Source organism: Rhinatrema bivittatum, chromosome 10 (assembly GCF_901001135.1).
Source record: "Rhinatrema bivittatum chromosome 10, aRhiBiv1.1, whole genome shotgun sequence".
NCBI lineage: Eukaryota > Metazoa > Chordata > Amphibia > Gymnophiona > Rhinatrematidae > Rhinatrema > Rhinatrema bivittatum.
In genome coordinates this window covers 103,071,438-103,089,849 of record NC_042624.1, presented here as the reverse complement: position 1 = coordinate 103,089,849, position 18,412 = coordinate 103,071,438, and the positions used below count along the sequence as shown (strand labels likewise).

The 18,412-nt window shown below is 41.0% G+C and overlaps 1 protein-coding gene across 4 annotated transcripts in view; it reads left to right on the top strand.

Moving 5' to 3' along the window:
* PATJ (PATJ crumbs cell polarity complex component) overlaps positions 1–18,412 on the top strand; it is a 288,430-nt gene that overhangs the window by 202,666 nt on the left and 67,352 nt on the right. For all 4 annotated transcript variants that reach the window (XM_029618990.1, XM_029618989.1, XM_029618987.1 and 1 more), the window contains one exon: positions 15,112–15,184. In XM_029618990.1, coding sequence (XP_029474850.1) covers positions 15,112–15,184 — 73 coding nt within the window. The remainder of the gene's footprint in view (positions 1–15,111; positions 15,185–18,412) is intronic.

The following is an 18,412-nucleotide window of genomic DNA, read 5'->3' as shown; positions in this document are numbered from 1 at the left end:
CAAAACAAAGTAAGTAGGTTCTTTTGGGTTTATAGATGAAGACACATAGGAAAACAGGGTGAAACACACTCTCTCTCACACAAATGCAGGCTGCTCTCTCTTTTCTCTCTCTCTCTCTCACACAAGAAGCTCCTCTCTCTCTCACAATCAGGCTTTTCTTCCTCTCACACACACAGAAGCAGGCTTCTCTCTCTCACACAGAAGCAGGCTCCTCTCTCTCACGAGCAGGCTTCTCTCTCTCGTGCACACGCGAGCAGGCTCCTTCTTTCTTACTCTTTCTCTCTCTTACATACACACAGGTGCCTTCTCTCTCTCTATCCATGTATATATATATATATATATATATATATATATCTATATATATATCTATAAAACTTTTTCCACAGATTTTAAGGTAGTCCAAGAGCACAGAAAATAATTTCTATTGGGGTTTGTCTTCTGCCACTTTCCCAATTTTCCCACGTCCCAAGGAGCAGGTTCTTTTTATGGGGGGAAAGGCTTAATCTTTTAGGGCCAGGCAGTGAAGTGGAATCCTTCCTGAGGTTTGTTACTGTCCTTTCTAATGATAGCACCGCAGGAACCTGCAGGACACAGTTTGGATATTCAAAAGAAATTAACTTTGATTTAGCAGAATTAAAGTAATGTCCATTCAATGTGCTATGTATTTTACTTCACATCTGTTTTCAGTCTGGGTCATTCATGGGAAAACACTCTCTTCTTCCCTCTGTGCAGGTGTCCTTTTCACTACTCTCTGGGAAAGCTCTCCCCCCTTCATAATCTGCAGAGCAAGAGTCCCAACCAGGAAGGGAAAACCTAAAACACGAAAAACATCGTATCTGCAGTCCAGAGTCCCAGATGTTTCCAGCTTGTGTCCCGAGTTCCCCGAGGTTGGAGATCCAGTTGGGATTCTCCGATTAAACTTGAATCTTCTACTCCAGACTCCTCCTGAAGTTTGACCTCTTCAGGGAAAAGGTCCTTTCCTGGCTATCAGCAGGGCTTCTCTCAGCCCAGCCTTCCAGTGAGGTGGGGTGGGTACAGAAACCCTGCTCACCAACAACACATCGCTTTCAAAATCCCCAAACTTCACCGCTGGGTGAGGAGCCACTGTAGTTCTCTCACAGACGGGAAAAGGATAGACAGGTCGTCTTCCTCCTGCCCTTTGCTTATGGGGGTTGCTTCACCCGCAGGAACAGGATTCACCCATGAAAAAAAACAAAACTTGAGAAAAAAACTTCTTTCTAAAGTCCTTTGTACTCGCAGAAAGGGATTGCCCCTGTCAGGCAAGGGGTGAGCACTGGAACTGAGCAATTTCCCCAAATTATTAGGAAGGGAATAGTTAATAAAACGGAAAATGTCATAATGCCTCTGTATCGCTCCATGGTGAGACCGCACCTTGAATACTGTGTACAATTCTGGTCGCCGCATCTCAAAAAAGATATAGTTGCGATGGAGAAGTTACAGAGAAGGGCGACCAAAATGATAAAGGGGATGGAACAGCTCCCCGATGAGGAAAGGCTGAAGAGGTTAGGGCTGTTCAGCTTCGAGAAGAGACGACTGAGGGGGGGGATATGATAGAGGTCTTTAAGATCATGAGAGGTCTTGAACGAGTAGATGTGACTCAGTTATTTACACTTTTGAATAATAGAAGGACTAGGGGGCATTCCATGAAGTTAGCAAGTAGCACATTTAAGACTAATTGGAGAAAATTCTTTTTCACTCAACGCACAATAAAGCTCTGGAATTTGTTGCCAGAGGATGTGGTTAATGCAGTTAGTGTAGCTGGGTTTAAAAAAGCTTTGGATAAGTTCTTGGAGGAGAAGTCCATTAACGGCTATTAATCAAGTTTACTTAGGGAATAGCCACTGCTATTAATTGCATCAGTAGCATGGGTTCTTCTTAGTGTTTGGGTAATTGCCAGGTTCTTGTGGCCTGGTTTGGCCTCTGTTGGAAACAGGATGCTGGGCTTGATGGACCCTTGGTCTGACCCAGCATGGCAATTTCTTATCTTCTTATGTTAAAAAAGTGCAGGAGGAAAAAAACCAGCTCCTCACTCAACAAAACCCAACTGACCACACATGCCCCCATCCCCCCCCCCCTCCACCCACCACCACTACCACCCCCTTCTGGACAAGGACCAAACTATTGCAGACAGCCTCAGGGAGAGGTGCTTCTGAAAATGCTCTGTCCCACTAGCTATCACTAAAAGGGCAGGGATCTATGGCCACCTGGTGGAAGACTAGGGAGTCCCCACATATATAATATAATACTAAACGGCCGTCTGTTTTGCCAAATCACTTCCTCAATCTACATAAATTAATAAATGGTTTCGGAAGTTTCTGTCCACCCCATTAACTGCAATAATATGATATGTGTTCTGCAGTGCATGTATCCCATGCCATCCTTTCAGCTAGGTATCAGCTGAAAGCTTCTTTTTTTTGGGGTTGTATACAGATAAATTGTGCAAGTTTAGAGAAACTGATATTTTATCATCTGGCTTTTTCATGAGATCTCTATTATAACGACTGGATTTGGATAAAAGTGGGAACAGCATAATGGCAATTTAAAGGTGTCTGCTAGGCACTTGGTGACGGGGATGAGCTGTAGTACAGCATCTAAACACTCCACTTCTAATAACTGAAAAAGGTAATAAATTACCGTCACGCCAGACGATAAGAGGTTTTATAATTAGAAAAAGAAAGTGTGCGGAATGAACAGCAGCTGACTTCAGCACGCCGTTTTATAGAATGTGTGAAGCTTGTGGTCATCGGCTGATCTCCGCAGGTCTCCTCATTTTCAATAAAATGTTAATACAGTATTGTTAATGCTAGAGATTACTTCATTGTTAAGTCGTCATAATGCTTGAGGTTTCCCTGTCAGCTTGACTTTATAATCTAGAGCTACCTCTGTGAGTTGGAGAGAGCACGAGCATGGTGAACTCTGTTGTGATTTGTATTCCAGCACAGGAGAGGGACTGAAAGGCAGTGAGTGCCGTCCAATGGCTTCTCCCACAAGGGTCTCTGGGAGAATTCCAGTTTTGGTGTTACATCACAGCAGAGGGGTAGCTACAGATATGGATCTGTTATGGATCTGTAAGAGAATAGAAGCAAACCCGTTTTAAAATTAATTTTAAAATTGGTTTTTTTTTCTTGATATTAAAGATTTATTTTTTTTTTTAGAAGATCAGAGGCCTGATTTCTTGTAGCTTCACTCAGACAAGTGGTCCTTATCCTGTATTAAATCTCATCTGAAAACCCAAATTTGAGGCTGCTTTTAAATCTTAAACCTAGGAGAATGACTTTTTTTCTGATGGCGGGCTTATTTACTTGGTTTTGTGTGATTTTTAACATTTGCTCAAAGTTTCTGTTAAAAAGATATGTGTGTGTGTGTGTGTGCGTCTTTACGTGACTTTGCATACTATTCTAAGCACCCCACTTCCTGTTTTCTTATATAGACTTCTTAAAAGGATGAAGACCTGCTTTCTTGCATAAAATAGTCTCTCTCCTCAATTAAGTGGTACCTAAAGGTCTGTCTTTTCAGCCGCCTTCTTAAATCATGGCCTTATTTTCACCCTGAAGCTTCCTGTCTCAGGCCAAGCAATATCGGTGCATGGAAAACGGGCACTCATGATTGAGTGCCCGCTCTCTTTACAGGTGCCAATGCACCTCTCCAGGGTGCCTGATGTTATGTTTAAATGGGCTGCCACGGTAAAAAAAAAAAAAAAAAGAGGCATTAGGAGAAGCTGTGCGCTCCAGCGCCTCCTCAGCACAGGACGCCCTGGACAGGTGGCTGTCAATGGATTAGGGAAACGGACGCTCGATTTTTACGAGCGTCCGTTTCCCTAACCTGTGCATAGCTTACTGATAGAAAATTATGAATTGGGCTGGTGCTGGAGGCTCGAGAATGTTTGCATTTGTTTTCTGGGGGCAGAGAAAGAAGAGAGAGGGCCTAGTGGTTAGTTTTGTGGGGCAAGAAACCACTGGCTTCAAATCCAGTTACCTTTTATAGTCAGGGCAAATCACTTTGGGGTCTGTTTAGTAAAGGTTTTCTCCCATTTTATGTTTGCGAGAAAAATGCTTAGTAAACAGGACCCTTTATCTCGTTGCATTAGGTACCCATTTAGATTATAAATTCTTCACAGTAAGGAGTCATTGCACATGTGTGCAATTTTGTTTTCTGAAGCCATGGTTAGAATATGCTGATTGTAGTTACTTTCCCCCCAAAAAAACAAAAAAACCTTGATTTGGGTCAGTTTTAAAATTCCCAGCATGCTCTGAGGCCTCCCTCACCATCATGATGTGTGTCTTCAGATCAGCGTTTTGTGACCAGTTTTCCATTATTGTGATTTTCATTAGCACAGCGAAAGAGTTTGGTCTGACCACTTTTGCCCTTTGCCTGGTAAAAATGACTCCGAGACATGTTTTATGGTAAACTTAAAATACCAAAACTAAGAGAAGAGAATATATAGAGCCTAACTTTCAAAACTGTCTGCAGTATACCATTTACATGTGTAAATTTCCCATGGAGATTTATGCTGGTGTTTTGTAAACTGTGTGGCGGGAGCTGCATAGGTTATAAAATAACACATATTTCTGCCCCAAAAGCTGTCATATGATTTAGTACATGTGAATATGTGTAATGCCGAAAAATGCATTTTCTACCCATCTTATAAAATCAATCATACATATTTTATGTGTGTAATAATTATAAGAAGGCATGCGTAATAACCCAGAATGAAATGCAGAGGCACCTATTTTATAAAGCATGCACACACTCCATTTCTGAAAATGCTTACTTGTGCGAATATTTGGAATCACCAAATACAGTTCACCTAGTCCCTTCAGCTTTCCTGACCAGTTAGACTCTGACATCACCATACTTACACACCAGTTAGTTAGTTTGCATAACATTTTCGAACTGGTTAGCATTATAAATGTATCTCATATATGGTAATAAGACTGGATTTTGTAAGTCATATGATTTCTTGTAAATTGAGCCCAGGAGGCAGAAATGAAACTTAATGCTGACCTTTAACATCCTTGTTAACCTTTTGCTTACTTTTTAGCATTTCAACAGTCTTGGTTATTTCTCCAAGTCTGACTGGTGCAATCTCATAGTGCTGTAATTATCTTTCCATTTCTTTATCACCACAAAACTAGTTTGGCTTCATAGAAAAGCCTCTCAAAGCATCCTTATAATACATATAATATATATAGAGAGAGATTTACACAACTTGTTGCCCACTTTTCCAAAAATGTATTCCCAAAAGAGAATAAAAAACATTAAAATCAAATACCATCATATAGTAAAACAACAACAATAATAATAATAATAAATAACAATCCTATAAGTTCAAAAAGACAGACAGATAAGACAGATATATACTGAACTCTGAAAATTGTAAGAGTTGACTCAATATTTTTAATTAATATAGCGAAATAGTTATGTCTCTTTCATGTTGATTACTAGCAGTTAAAATAGCTATAAATATTTAATATCCAAAATAAGTGGCATGCCGGGCATATTTCACTGCTTGGCTCAGCTTCTCAGACAAGCTACTCCATTCACTGCACCATTTCCAATGATTAGTTTTCTTCAGATTTTTTTTTTCTGTTATGTTGCAGAAAGCATGCTAACGTGGACCATTTAATCACATATTCATTTCTTAAATAAGTCTAATAAAAGTAGTACATTGGAAAAGGAGATGGTCATGGATGATTTTCTTTCCTAGTGTTTGCATATGGCTGTCAGTCTGCATCACAATCTATAAAATAATTTGACAGCTGTGTCCCAGCCCCCAAAGACCTGCAGTATAAAAATAGAGTGAGAATTGTTCATTAAGGTTTGCTTTTTATCTTTAGTTTTCCTTGTGCTTTGCTGCTTTGGATCCAAAAGTCTGAAAGATGTGTTAATCTTCAGTACTGTATATATTAGAAGCACTTATGTATATAAATGGTGACTAGTTAACAAAAGCTACATTGTCTGTCATTCTAACAAAATGCCATCTGCTTGTGTTCATAAGACTTTTTTCGTGAACAAAATGCTCCCTTGCCATATTTTAAAAGATGCTGTTTGCTGAACTAAACTAAGTGAATAAATAAAAGCAAGAACATCAATGAACATATTTAAAGGTGGTATATTCTTCTGAAGTTCTAGAACCATGATTTCTAAGAGAGGTTTGCAAAATCTAATGAGAGTCTAAATCAAGGGGGGTCATCAACATTTTTTGAGCAGAGTGCAAAAAAAAAAAACCAAAAAAACCTCCAGCAGCATCTGTGTGTAAGATTGTGGAGTATGGGACTAAGAAATGAGTAAGGGGAGAGTTTAGAATTAAGGTCACTCTCTCACAGCTCTTGTGTTCTTGCTTGTGTTACTTTTACAGCTGCTGTTCTGTCTCATTGCTTTCACTCTCCCACCACTTGTCTTTCTCTGTCACAACTCACGCTTTCTCCTTGCTTGTGTGTCTCTTGCATAGCCCTCGCCCTCTCCCTGCCTTCATTCTCTGTCTCTGAGGCTGAGGGGTCGCCTACCTTCCTGTTCTGTGTGGGACCAGAGGTTGCTTATTAAGGAGACACCGAGCTGGCATACAGGCTCTAGAAGTGCACCCCTGTTGTGTCCCAGTTCTTGAAAGTAGGAGCAGCCTTGTAGAGGGCCCAGACAAATGTTTTCACATACCACTGTCTAGAACACAGTGTGCCAAGGGGTTGCCAGCTCCTGCTCTAGATTTGTTTTTGTACAGTAAGTACACAGAAAATTGTAAAGTCATATACAATGATATTGTGTTGTGTCTACCCATAGAGTAGAGGGGAGGGAGAAAGCTTGAAATCCTGGCAAGGCATTTGTCAAAACAGGTGAGAGGGGAAAATACCACATTGCAACTTATTGCTATTGGTGTCTTATTATATTTTCTTTGTTTATTTTTAAATTGCAATGAAACGTCATTCAATACTTCTCTTCTTGTAACTCAGTTCAAAGATCACTGCATGGCTCCAACCTTATTCCATCTCGACAAGGATCTGCATTTCGAAACGTCTGATTCAAGGGAATCATTCAGCCATGTTAGGTCACTAATAACGGACCTGCAAAAACAGTGAAGAAATCAGCCATTTTATATACAAAAAGGGAGTTTTAAAATTACCAAACAGCAACACGCATCAGTCTCAGACAGGTCCAACTACAGAAACCAACATGTCATTCAACAAAACAGTGTGTGCCATTCTATCACTTTGTTCAGTCCATGAGGAGCAGCAGTGTTTAACTTAAATATCTAAATCTGTTTCCTATTTATGGTTCAGTTGGGTCACTTTATCATCCCCTCTACAAGAAGGCAGTACATGATAGATTACTGTCCATTTTAGTTATGAAAAAGTGTGAGTATTTTAATGATGTTGAATAATAGGTGCTAGAATTTTGACACAAGTAAGACGTTCAATTAGTCGCAAACAAATAGATTTTTTTGTCCACCCTATATAAACCTTCAGACAAGTGCACTGAATAACATAAATAACAAATGCTGAGGTACAATCAATCAGTCTGCTTTCTGAATCACTTTCAACTTTGTCAATGGATGTTCCCAGGTTTTTCCTGACCTTGTTAAGGAACACATATCACATTGTTGACATGCCATGTACCCCCAAACTAACTTTCTGCACCGCAGTAGAAACATCAGATAATACAGACTGCACCACCCAATCTTTAATATTTGGACCCCTAACCTATGCAATAGATGGTGCTATCAAAAATACATCATACATAGCTACTATATGCCAGTGTTTATAAATAGATGCTACTATAGCTGGGGATTTAACAACTTGGATGTATCTTCTGTCGCTCTATAGTGTAGGAAAATATTATGATATGAATACAGAGCCCTGCGGTTGGCAATCTTTACTGCCCACAGGGGGTATCCTTGTTCTGAAAATCTCTGTGCTAGAATTCTAGCTGGGTGTTTAAATTCAACCAAGCTGGAAGATACAGACAGAAGGTCCTAATTTCAGTGCTCTTGGATGATGACTGTTGAACTTGAGAAGATTATTCCTGTCAATAGGCTTCCCTTACAGTATATTCTATAACCCATCTTCTTGTATAGAAATCTAAAAAGGGTAACTGATATTTGTCAGATTTTATTTATTCACATTTATATTCTGCTTTTCAGACACTTCAATGTGGATTACGTTCAGGTACTGTAGATATTTCCCTGTCCCCAGAGGGCTCACAATCTGAGTTAGTACTTGAGGCAACAGAGGGTGAAGTGACTTCAAATCACTGTCTAGCGTATCGATCCATAAATGAAACAAATGCAGTTCATCAAATTTTGCAGTCCATACAAAAAAAAAAAAAATGACAGTATACCTAGACCACATTCTAATCTTCAAAAACCATTCTGATACATAAGTCTATTGTTCTTCAAAAGGAAGAGAGAGAATGACACACACAGTTTTGTTGAATGGACGTGTTGGTTTCCACAGCTGGACCTATCAGGGATTGACATGTGTTGTTGTTTGATTGATGGCTTTAAAACTTCCTTTTGGTTCTAAAATGATTGATTTGTGCGTTATATTCACAGAATCTTTATTAATGACCTAACATGGCTGAATAACTCCCCTGAAACGGATATTTCAAAACAAGGTTCTGTATCAGGATGGAATAAGATTGGAGCCATGCCGTGACAGTGACTAGAGCATCTTTGAATTGAGTTGCAAGAAGACAGGGATTGAATGACATTTTATAGCAATTTAAAATAAACAGAAAAAGCAGACTGGGATCGATGACACCGATAACATTTAGTAAAGGTGTATAGGGCCATGCATGAAAGACTCTTTATTGAATCAGGAATGATTGAGTCACTTTGACTTTTTGGTGGATGCGAGTGTGGGTAGGTAACATAATAGAAGACAGCAGGAAAGACTAAATATGCCCGTTCAGTCTGCCCAGGTGTGATTCTTCCACTTTGCATATATAAGTATATAAATTCCCATAATCGGTCCTACACTAGCTCCATATCCCATATCCCCTATGTCTTTTACCTACACGTTCAACCCTTTCCCACCACTCCTTCAATATCTAGCCCAGGCTAGGATGGGGGCTGTGTGTTGTGCACTGTCTCTCACACACACACACACCCCCATGTACTTTTACTCCCTCTCTACTTCCTTCCCATTTCTCATACCTTTCCCTCACTTCTCACACCCTTCTCTTGAAACGTGGCAGATTTGTGGTAGGAGTAAAATTAACCCCATTTGGAGATCATAATCCAGGAAGAGACCCTTGGACTTGGTATCTAGGTTACAATAGTGTGGATTTCTGCACTCTGTGCATCGTAAGCCTCCATGCCCCTTCTCCCACATCTCCAGAGACATGGCAGCATGGTTTTGGAGTTCCAGGATCCACCAACCTTACCTGCTTTCCCGGGCACCACTGTTCCCTCTAAGCTGTGTGCATGCGCACACAGATTGTGAATCGTGTGCATACGGCAAAACATAATGTGCACAAGTAATTCCTATATTATTTGCCGTATGCGCACAGTTCACAAGCTCAGCTTATAAAAAGTTGCACACGAAAATATTTGTGCATGTAGCATTTAAACAATTGGACCATTACCTGGCACTCCTGCAGAATCCACGACTCAGTATCTCCAGTGCCTTCCTTCCTGTGACCTGCAGCACCATCCATGATGGATGAAAATACCTTATGGATGTGCTGTTCTCTCTCTCTCCCTGTCTTCGATCCACGTTGTTCCAGCTGCACTAACACCTAATGCCTAACCCAGCCAATCAATGGTGGCATTGCATCAGTCTGTTCTGATGTCCTGCCACTCGCATTTCTGATTTCAAGTATTTCGAGCTGGCAGTAGCAGTGGCATGCACCTTCCACCGCTATTATTGCAGGACAGATCAAACTCCTTTCATCGCTGCTGCAGGCCAGATCAAGGGCCTCTGCCATTGCTGCCGGAGACCAAAAGAAAATCAGTCAAGGACCGCAGCCAGCCCTCAGGCCGTAGTTTGTGGATCCCTGTGTTAAAGTGCTGGTTTCTACTACTTCCACTGGTAGATCATCTCAGGCATTGTCATCTTCTGTCATTCTTACAAGACCAACACTAAATACAATGGCCAAATCCCCTTCAAAATCTTATTACCAAGTCTTTGCTGGCTTTGGTATCTCTTAAATTATTAGAAAATATTAAGTCAAGCTTTAACACACTTGGTTCCCACCAACTAGAGCAGCTCTTTGCAAGCTATGATATACTTTTATTGGCCCATCATAAGAATTATTCAGGCATGAGTTTTCATGGCCACCATAGAGGTCCCTGCTTCACATGTGACATCCAGAGAAGGGACTGACGTGATCCTGAAAGCTCACATAAGGTCGCCTCTTTGGATAATTATTTTGTCGGGTCTATAAAAGTTACCACTGCCTGCAAAGAATCCAGTTTTCTTCAGGACAAATATTGCTACTAGAACTTTGCACTACTGGAGGAATTCCAGATATGTTCCAAATCCATATTAGGTAATTCACTTGTTGCTACGCCATCAAAATAGACTTTTTTCTCATCTTGAATTTAATTTGCATTGGAAATGGTTGGACTGTGTACTGACTGAATCCTTGCCCAGAGTGCATTAAAGCCTCTGAATGGTACAGAATGATAATGAAGTAAGTCAGATTTGAATATTTAGTAACTCTATACTCCTAAGAAGATTTTGTACTTAGAACAGGAGTAGCTAACTACAGTTCTGGAGTGCCATAAACAAGTCTGGTTTTTAGTAAATCCACAAACTCAAATTTTCAAAGCCCGGCGCATGCAAAAACTGGGGGATACACGCGTGGCTGGGTCGTGTGCGCGCCAAGCATGTTTTAAAAACGGCCCGGCCATGTGCATATCTCCTGAAACTTGCCGAAGTGCCGGGCTCCTTGAAAGGGGCAGGTGAGGTCTTGGCGAGGCGGGGGCCGACTAGGACAGCAATCATTAGGCCCTGTCCCAGGAAAGCGCGCACCAGCAGCCAGCCAGTGCACGGATCTTACTCCAGCTTAGAGGAGCAGGTAAGTTCTAAAACAAAAAGAAATTACGATAGGATAGGTTTAGGGGTCAGAGAGGGAAAAGGGAGGAAGGCTAGGTAGGGGGATAGGAAAGTTCCCTCTCAGTCCGCTCATTAATTGGAGTAGACTGAGAGGGAACTGGTGTAGGCCCTATCACGTCGCTGGGCGTTATTTTTTAAAATCTCCCCCTTGCGCGTGCAAGACGCCACCCACCTGCACATGCACATGCCAATATTAAAATCAGGCACACGTGTGTGCGGGAATCGTATTTTATAAGATGGGCGCAGCGACGCACGCATGTTATAAAATTGCCGCGTCCATGTGTTAGCGCACATGGACGCACCTGCGGGCCTTTGAAAATCTACCCCACAATGAATATGCATGAGAGATATTTGCATGCAGTGGAGGCAGTCTACTATGCTTATCAGTTCTGAGATTTAAGAGGTATTGTACAGGATCATTTATAAGGTTTTGCTTATGGTCAGCTGTCTTGTGGAGAATGAAATTCTGTTCTCTAGGCTTGCAATTTCATGTCTTAATCATTACACCATACTAGTAGCCCAGATCTTGATCTGAAATGCTTATTCATGAGTATGTGAAGAGGGCAATGTGAGTAAGGGCAAGCCAGCTTGGAAGCTTGCAGTCATATTATGACCCTTGAGTAGTAGAAGCCCTTTTTTAAATTATCTTATGTAGGAATTGTCTGTCCACTTTACAAAGAAGTTAGTATAAGCATTCATAAATAATGTAAACCCAACCATGTTTACCTAGCTACAAACGTTTGTATTATATACATGCGAGTACTCTTCTTCAATATAACTTTTCAAAATAACGTAAAGAAACCTTTGTAAGAATTAATCAAAGACAGGTTGTTGTTTGGATTGAGAACTACTGCTTTTGGTGAAGTCTGTTTCACCACTATTCCATTGCACTCTTCTCTTTGCTTTCTGTACTCATTCTCTTGGTGCTTTAATCTCATCCCATAGTTTTAACTACCATTTTTATAACATATAAACAAACAAAATACAAATATAAACATACAAAATCAACCTAATAATTGAAGGTTGACCGACGTGCCGCAAATGCGCAGTAGAGACCAGCTCTACCGCGCATGTGCGGGCAAGCACATCGGTCTCTGCCAGCGTCAGAAAAAAAAAACATGGCGGCGTCGAGCGGTGGTGGCGGCAGCGAGCGGCGGCCAGTAGCGAGGGAGGGAGGGAGAGAGAGAGGGACGGACTGAGTGAGAGGGAGGGAGGGAGTGACTGAGTGAGAGGGAGGGACTGAGTGGGAGGGAGGGGAGGGATTGAGTGAGGGGGAGGACTGAGTGGGAGGGAGGGACTGAGGGAGGGGGAGGGAGGGACTGAGTGAGAGTGAGGGAGGGGGAGGAAGTGAGAGGGAGGGAGGAGTGGGTGAGTGTGTGGGAGGGAGGTAGGGAGTGAGGGGAAAGGGAGAATGAGGGAGAGGTGAGAGACAGGGATGTGAGTAAGTGGAAGGGTAAGAAGTTGTGGAGCAGAGAAAAAGGGAGTGGAGGAGGGCTGAGGGGGAGGGGATGGGATTGAGAGAGGGTGGGGAGTGACTGAGGGAAGGGGAGAGAGGTGGGAGTGACTGAGGGAAGGGGAGGGAGGTGAGAGTGAGGGGAAGGAGGCAGTGGGAGACAGAGGGTGAGTAAGACTGAGTGGAGGAAAGGGGAGGAGTGAACGAGGGGAAGGGGGAGAGAGGGAGAAAAAGTGTAGAAGGGCTGAAAAAAAAATGTAATGTAGCCCGTTTTAACGGGCTTAACGGCTTGTAAGAAATAAAATGAAATAAGTCTTCATGTCATTAAGAGAATCAGAGCATTCATTAGTTGTTAAATAAGCCGCTGGACTATAGTGCCATCTCTAGGCATCAATTACATTAACTCCTGAAATGCTTCCCTAAACAAAATAGTTTTTAATATTTTATAAAACACCATATAATCATCAAGAGCCTGAATATCCCGGGACAGAGTATTGTGTAACATAGGCTCATTGATTAAGATTGATCGCCTCATAGTATCTTTCTGGTGGATTTTCCTAATTGAGGGCACTTCAAGATAGTGCCCCCCTCCCCCCCAGTGGATCTTAATGTTTTCCCAGGTACATAGGTCTTAAAAAGATTGGACAAAAATTCAGGAGCTAACCCATGCAAAGACTTAAAAATAATGGTTCCAGTTTAAAATTATATCCTTTGCTCTGCTGGAAACTAATGAAGCTAAAAAAGCAAAGGAGTAATAAGTTCATGATAAGAGGCCTTCAGAATCAACCGTGCAGCAGAATTTTGAAGGAGCAGAAGAGCTCGTAACCTGACCTTAGGAGCACCCATAGACACTGAATTCCCATAATCAACACTCGTCAATATGAATGCTCGTACAATTCTTCGAAAATCACTTTGTTCTAAAAAGGTCTCAATTGGGGAAGTTGTGCTCAGTTTAAAATAACCCCCTGATATATATAGCTCAGAGAGGGATCCATAATAAATCCCAAATTCCGGACCTTCTCCCTGAATTCAGTGTTTATTCCATTAATAGGAATAACAGAAAGATCCTGGGGCTTTGGTTTCCTGGAGATCCTCAGAGCTTCTGTCTTACTTAAACTGAGAGTCGAAGCATTATTCTTCAGCTAAATACCCACGACACAGACACAAGAAGCATTCAGATTTAGACTGACTTTAAAAACGTCCCCAACTTCAAAATAAAGTTGTTGCTTTTTCTTTAACAGGACAAGGAGTATCAAACCACACTTGGAAGATATCAAGATTGAGCACAAGAAAGCTTGGTAATGTCAAAGTCTATTTGATATGAAAGCTGTATCCATTTAAAGATCCATAAGATATTCCATTTAGTGTGTGGACTTTGATATTACCATGATTTCTTGTGCTCTACATTGCTTTTTCTTTAACATTACCAAACTCCATACCTTTCTTTCTGAACACACTACCAAAACCTTTATCTTTTCTTTCATCATTTGCCACTTATATACAGCAACCTCTTCCTTATAGGTCTCCCGCTGAACCATCTATCTTCACCACTGTCTATTCAAAACACAATTGCATGGCATGACTTCTTACAATTTTCCAATATGACCATGTGACACCCCCCCCCCCCCCCCCCACACACACACACACACACCTGTCTCAGGTCATTACATTGGCTCCCCAATTCCTTCTGCACACAGTTCAAAGCTTCTCTTCCATCTACAAGTGCCTTCATTCCTCAGTTCCTCATTTACATCCCTTTATTACCTCCACTTACACCCCATCCTCATGTTGTCCATTCATCAGGTAAGCTGCTGTTATTTATTTGTGTCCTTCTTTTCCATTGCCAACGTATGGCTCCATGCTTTCTATATTGTGCCATATGCCCTGAACAGTCTGAGTTTTGGTGCATTATACTCCCTCTTTGGCCACACTGAACCAACAAACGCTAACCAGAGAAAACATCGGAGCATATGTTGTAGTGATAAAGCAGGCCAGGGTTTGGAAACTTTACAGAGCCGCAAGCAAAAACTGCTGTCGCCAAATCATTGGACGTTGCAGACTACTTTAGATTTTTGTCATGTTCACTTGCTTGACTGATTGCCCGCCCTGACCGTCAAAGCGTTGATCTTGTTCAAAATAGATATATTTTTTAATTGTCACTAAGTATTCCAGAGGGCACCCACAAAACAGAGACTGCAAAACTGAAGGGTTCTGATCAGTACCAATATTTTATTTGAATTGAATGTTTCCTTAAGCTAAATAAATTCACCAGCCTTCACACTTAGAATTCACCATGTGTTCACCAAGGAGATTTCATTCGCAGTTTTCTGCTATCCTGAAGGGGACGCTCTATATTATTCTCTCCCTGGCTGTGAGTAATAAGCAGGAAGTCCGGTCGTTACATTCTTAGCTCTGCAGGAGGGAATTTTGAAACCAAGGGTTCTACTTGGCTAACTGCTTAGTCATCTAGATTCCTTTGAAAATTGGCCTCTTGGTGCATAGTGGATCAGGTGGTTCTTTTAAATAAACGCACTTTTGCATGTTAATATATAATATGCTGATTCTCTATGTTTTAAAATTTCACAGAAATAAAGATGCTGTTAACCAGATGGCTGTTATTCCCTATCCATTGCCTTCTGATTCAGAATCTTCTAGTGAGGTAAGAGGGTTTTAATTGTCTGAATACTTGAGAGAGATTAATTATAATTAGCTGATGGTGGTAGCAGTGGCATTCTCTTGTTCTAAATAATTTGTTCATTATGGAGGCAATATTGAATAGTAAATATGGAAGTGCACAGTACATGTGCACTATTGGATGCACTTACCTTGTAGGTAATTTTGTAAAGGAAACTACCCTTGAAAATTAGACACAAGCACACGTGTGCAAAATGACCACGTATGTTTGCGTGCACTTTTTCTACAGGCAACTAATTGGGTGTGAACAGTTTTGAAAACCAAAATGTATATATGCTGTTTCCCTCCTCTGATTTAAAATGCATTCTGGGAACTCCTCTCTTTAATCCAGCTAGAAGTGTGCCTGTTGTGAAAGCCTACCTATGCTTTTAGATGCTCTGAGGGCACAATTTTCAACCAGGGCAATCTACCCAGGTAAACACTTTTGAAAATTGACTTTAATATTTGCAAAAAAACATGTTTCTGAACACGAGATCACTCTAATTACTGTACTACTCAACCTAATTCCAGGGTCTTCCTTTCTTCATGTGCTTCTACTGTGTTTTGTGTGTTGGTTTGCCTTTCAGCGATGATTACTTCTTACCGGTATCAACCTGTTTGCAGGTTCAGGCAAGGGTAATGGCTACAAGCTTTGAGGGCACCAGGGAACATAAACTTTACATTCCCTGTTACATTAGTTGACTTTATTAATTTGTTATCCACTTTTGCTCATTTTTTTGAACACTGCACCCCAGATGGCAGGCTCAGGCACCTTTTCTTTCCTCAAGGGCTGCAGGGAAGTCTGCTCTGAGACTGACTCTCAGCGCCACTCTGTGATGACCAGGAGTCACCACAGTAGCAGTGGCAATAGTCTTCTTCCCTGGGGCTGAAGGAAGCACTAGAGCCCTGCTGACCCTGTCAAACTCAAACCCATAATGACATCGTAAATGAGGACAGATAAAGACCAATTGACCCATCCAATCTGAGATTCTTCCTTTGGTACACACGACACTAACACCTAAGCCAAGGGGACCAGCTTGGAATCACTACGTTTAAAACTATGTTGACTTTTCATTGTTTTGTAAATTGCGCTGAATCGCAGCCGCTGTTCAGTAACAGTCGTTTTGTATTTGTTGCCACTGTTCTGATATCAGAACTGTAAATCCATCAGTCTTAAGTTATGATCATGTTATTTTCAAATTGTTGGCCTGTAGTGTTGAGTTTCTGCAATTGGCATCTGTTTGTTTTCAATACATGGCTGTCTATTGGATAAATCACCTTTATAATCTATAATAACGCCCTAGTCCTAGTACTATTTGAATGCATAAATAACCATTTCCTACTAACTTGTTCCACCCCGGTCATAATTGTATAACCGTCTTTCATATCCCTTCTGTCATCTCTCCCACAAGCTGAAGAGGCCTAACCTGTTGAGGCTTCTTCATAAGGAAGTCATTCTAGCATTTTTGTGGCCCTTCTCTGTACCTTTTCTAGTTCTCTTATATCCTTTTTGAGATAGGGTGACCAGGACTGCACATAGTATTCAAAGTGTGGTCACCGTTTCAAATAATGAGATAAATGTGCATAGATAGGAGACACTGTGTATGCTGATTTATCTTATGTGTATTCTTGTGGATATCCTGAGAACTTGACTGGCTGTGGGATCCCCAAGGCAGGTTTGGGGAGCCCTGATTTAGTTCTATTCTATATTTTCTATCCTTTAACCAGTCACCAAGCCACAATAAGATATTGCCACCTAGTTTATGACCAAAAATGAGAGGAAGAAGAGTTTCTGATGGATTTTATCAAATCACTGAAAAAGAAAAAAGGCTTAAAAAGACACACCACAGACTTTTCTAAAAATCCAGTGCACTGTTCCAACCTTCTCACCCTCATTCACATGTTTTATACCTCCAAAGAATTCTAGTAGATAATTAAGGCATATCCTTTTGCTTAAATTCCCATTAAGCCATGTTTATCTGTATCCCCAGTAAAATTGTTCTTAACTGTAACTTCCAACATTTTTCCTGGTATTGACATCAGGTTCAGTGTTCTGTAGTTTCCTTGACCACCCCTAGAATATTTCTAAAAAAAAAAAATATTGGCCTTACATTGGCACGCTTCTAGTCCTCAGGAACCTTGGCAGATTTTAATGATAGGTTACGGATTACCAGTAGCAGGTCTGCAATTTCGTATTCCAATTCCTTCAGAGATCTGAATACCATTGGCTCCTGGTGACCTGCTGCTGTTCACTTTGTTTGCTCTAGTATCTCTTCCAAATACACAGTGACTTGTTTCTGTTCCTCTGAATCATCATCTACAAAAACTTATTCTGTTGTGGGTATCTTCCCAATATCCTCTGCTGTGAAGACCAAAACAAAGAATTAATTTAGTTTTTCTGCTCTGACTTTATCCTCCCTGAGTGCCACATTCACCCTCCTGGTCATCGGATTGTCCTACTGACTTCCTCACAGGCTTCAGGTATTTGAAGTGCTTAAAAAGATTTTTTTTTTAATTGTGCATTTGGGAGAGGAGTTTGGAATAATAGATGTATGGGTCGGCTACTCATGTACAAGTAGTCTGTCTTAGTGCTGTTTTCTGAATAATGTTATGTGGCATAATGACTTCTGTAGTTGCGGATGTTATAAATAAAAAGTTTTCTAAAAAAAAAAAAAAAGTTTTTTTAAATTAATTTTTGCCTCTTTGACAAATTTATCCTCAAATTTTCTCTTGGCTTGCCTTATGAATGTTGTATAACTAAGTTGGAAGTGCTTCTGCTGATTCTTAATTTCCTCATTAGGTCCAGCGTTTCATTTTTGAAAAGACGCATAGTTATTTGGTCTTCTCTCAGCCTTTATTTAATTTGGAGAATTCATTTTATTTGAGCTTCCAATTCCATCAGCATGCCTCATGTAGAGTTGTAACCCTTGAAACTATTGGTTTTAGTTTCTCTCTGACTACTTCCCTTATTAAAGTCGAATGCCCGTAGTTTTGCTTCGTATCCTCCCTTTGGTGATTGTCAAATTTGATTGCATTATGATCACTGTGACCAAGCAGCTCCACCACTGTTGCCCTTTGCACTGGGTCCTGTGTTTCGCTGAGGTTGAAACCATGAAGCAGTCGTTTGCGGCATCGAGAAACTTCCCTAGCATGTTCCGATGGGACATTCACTCAGGCGAGAGTGGGGTAATTAAAATCTCTCGTTGTTATGGAG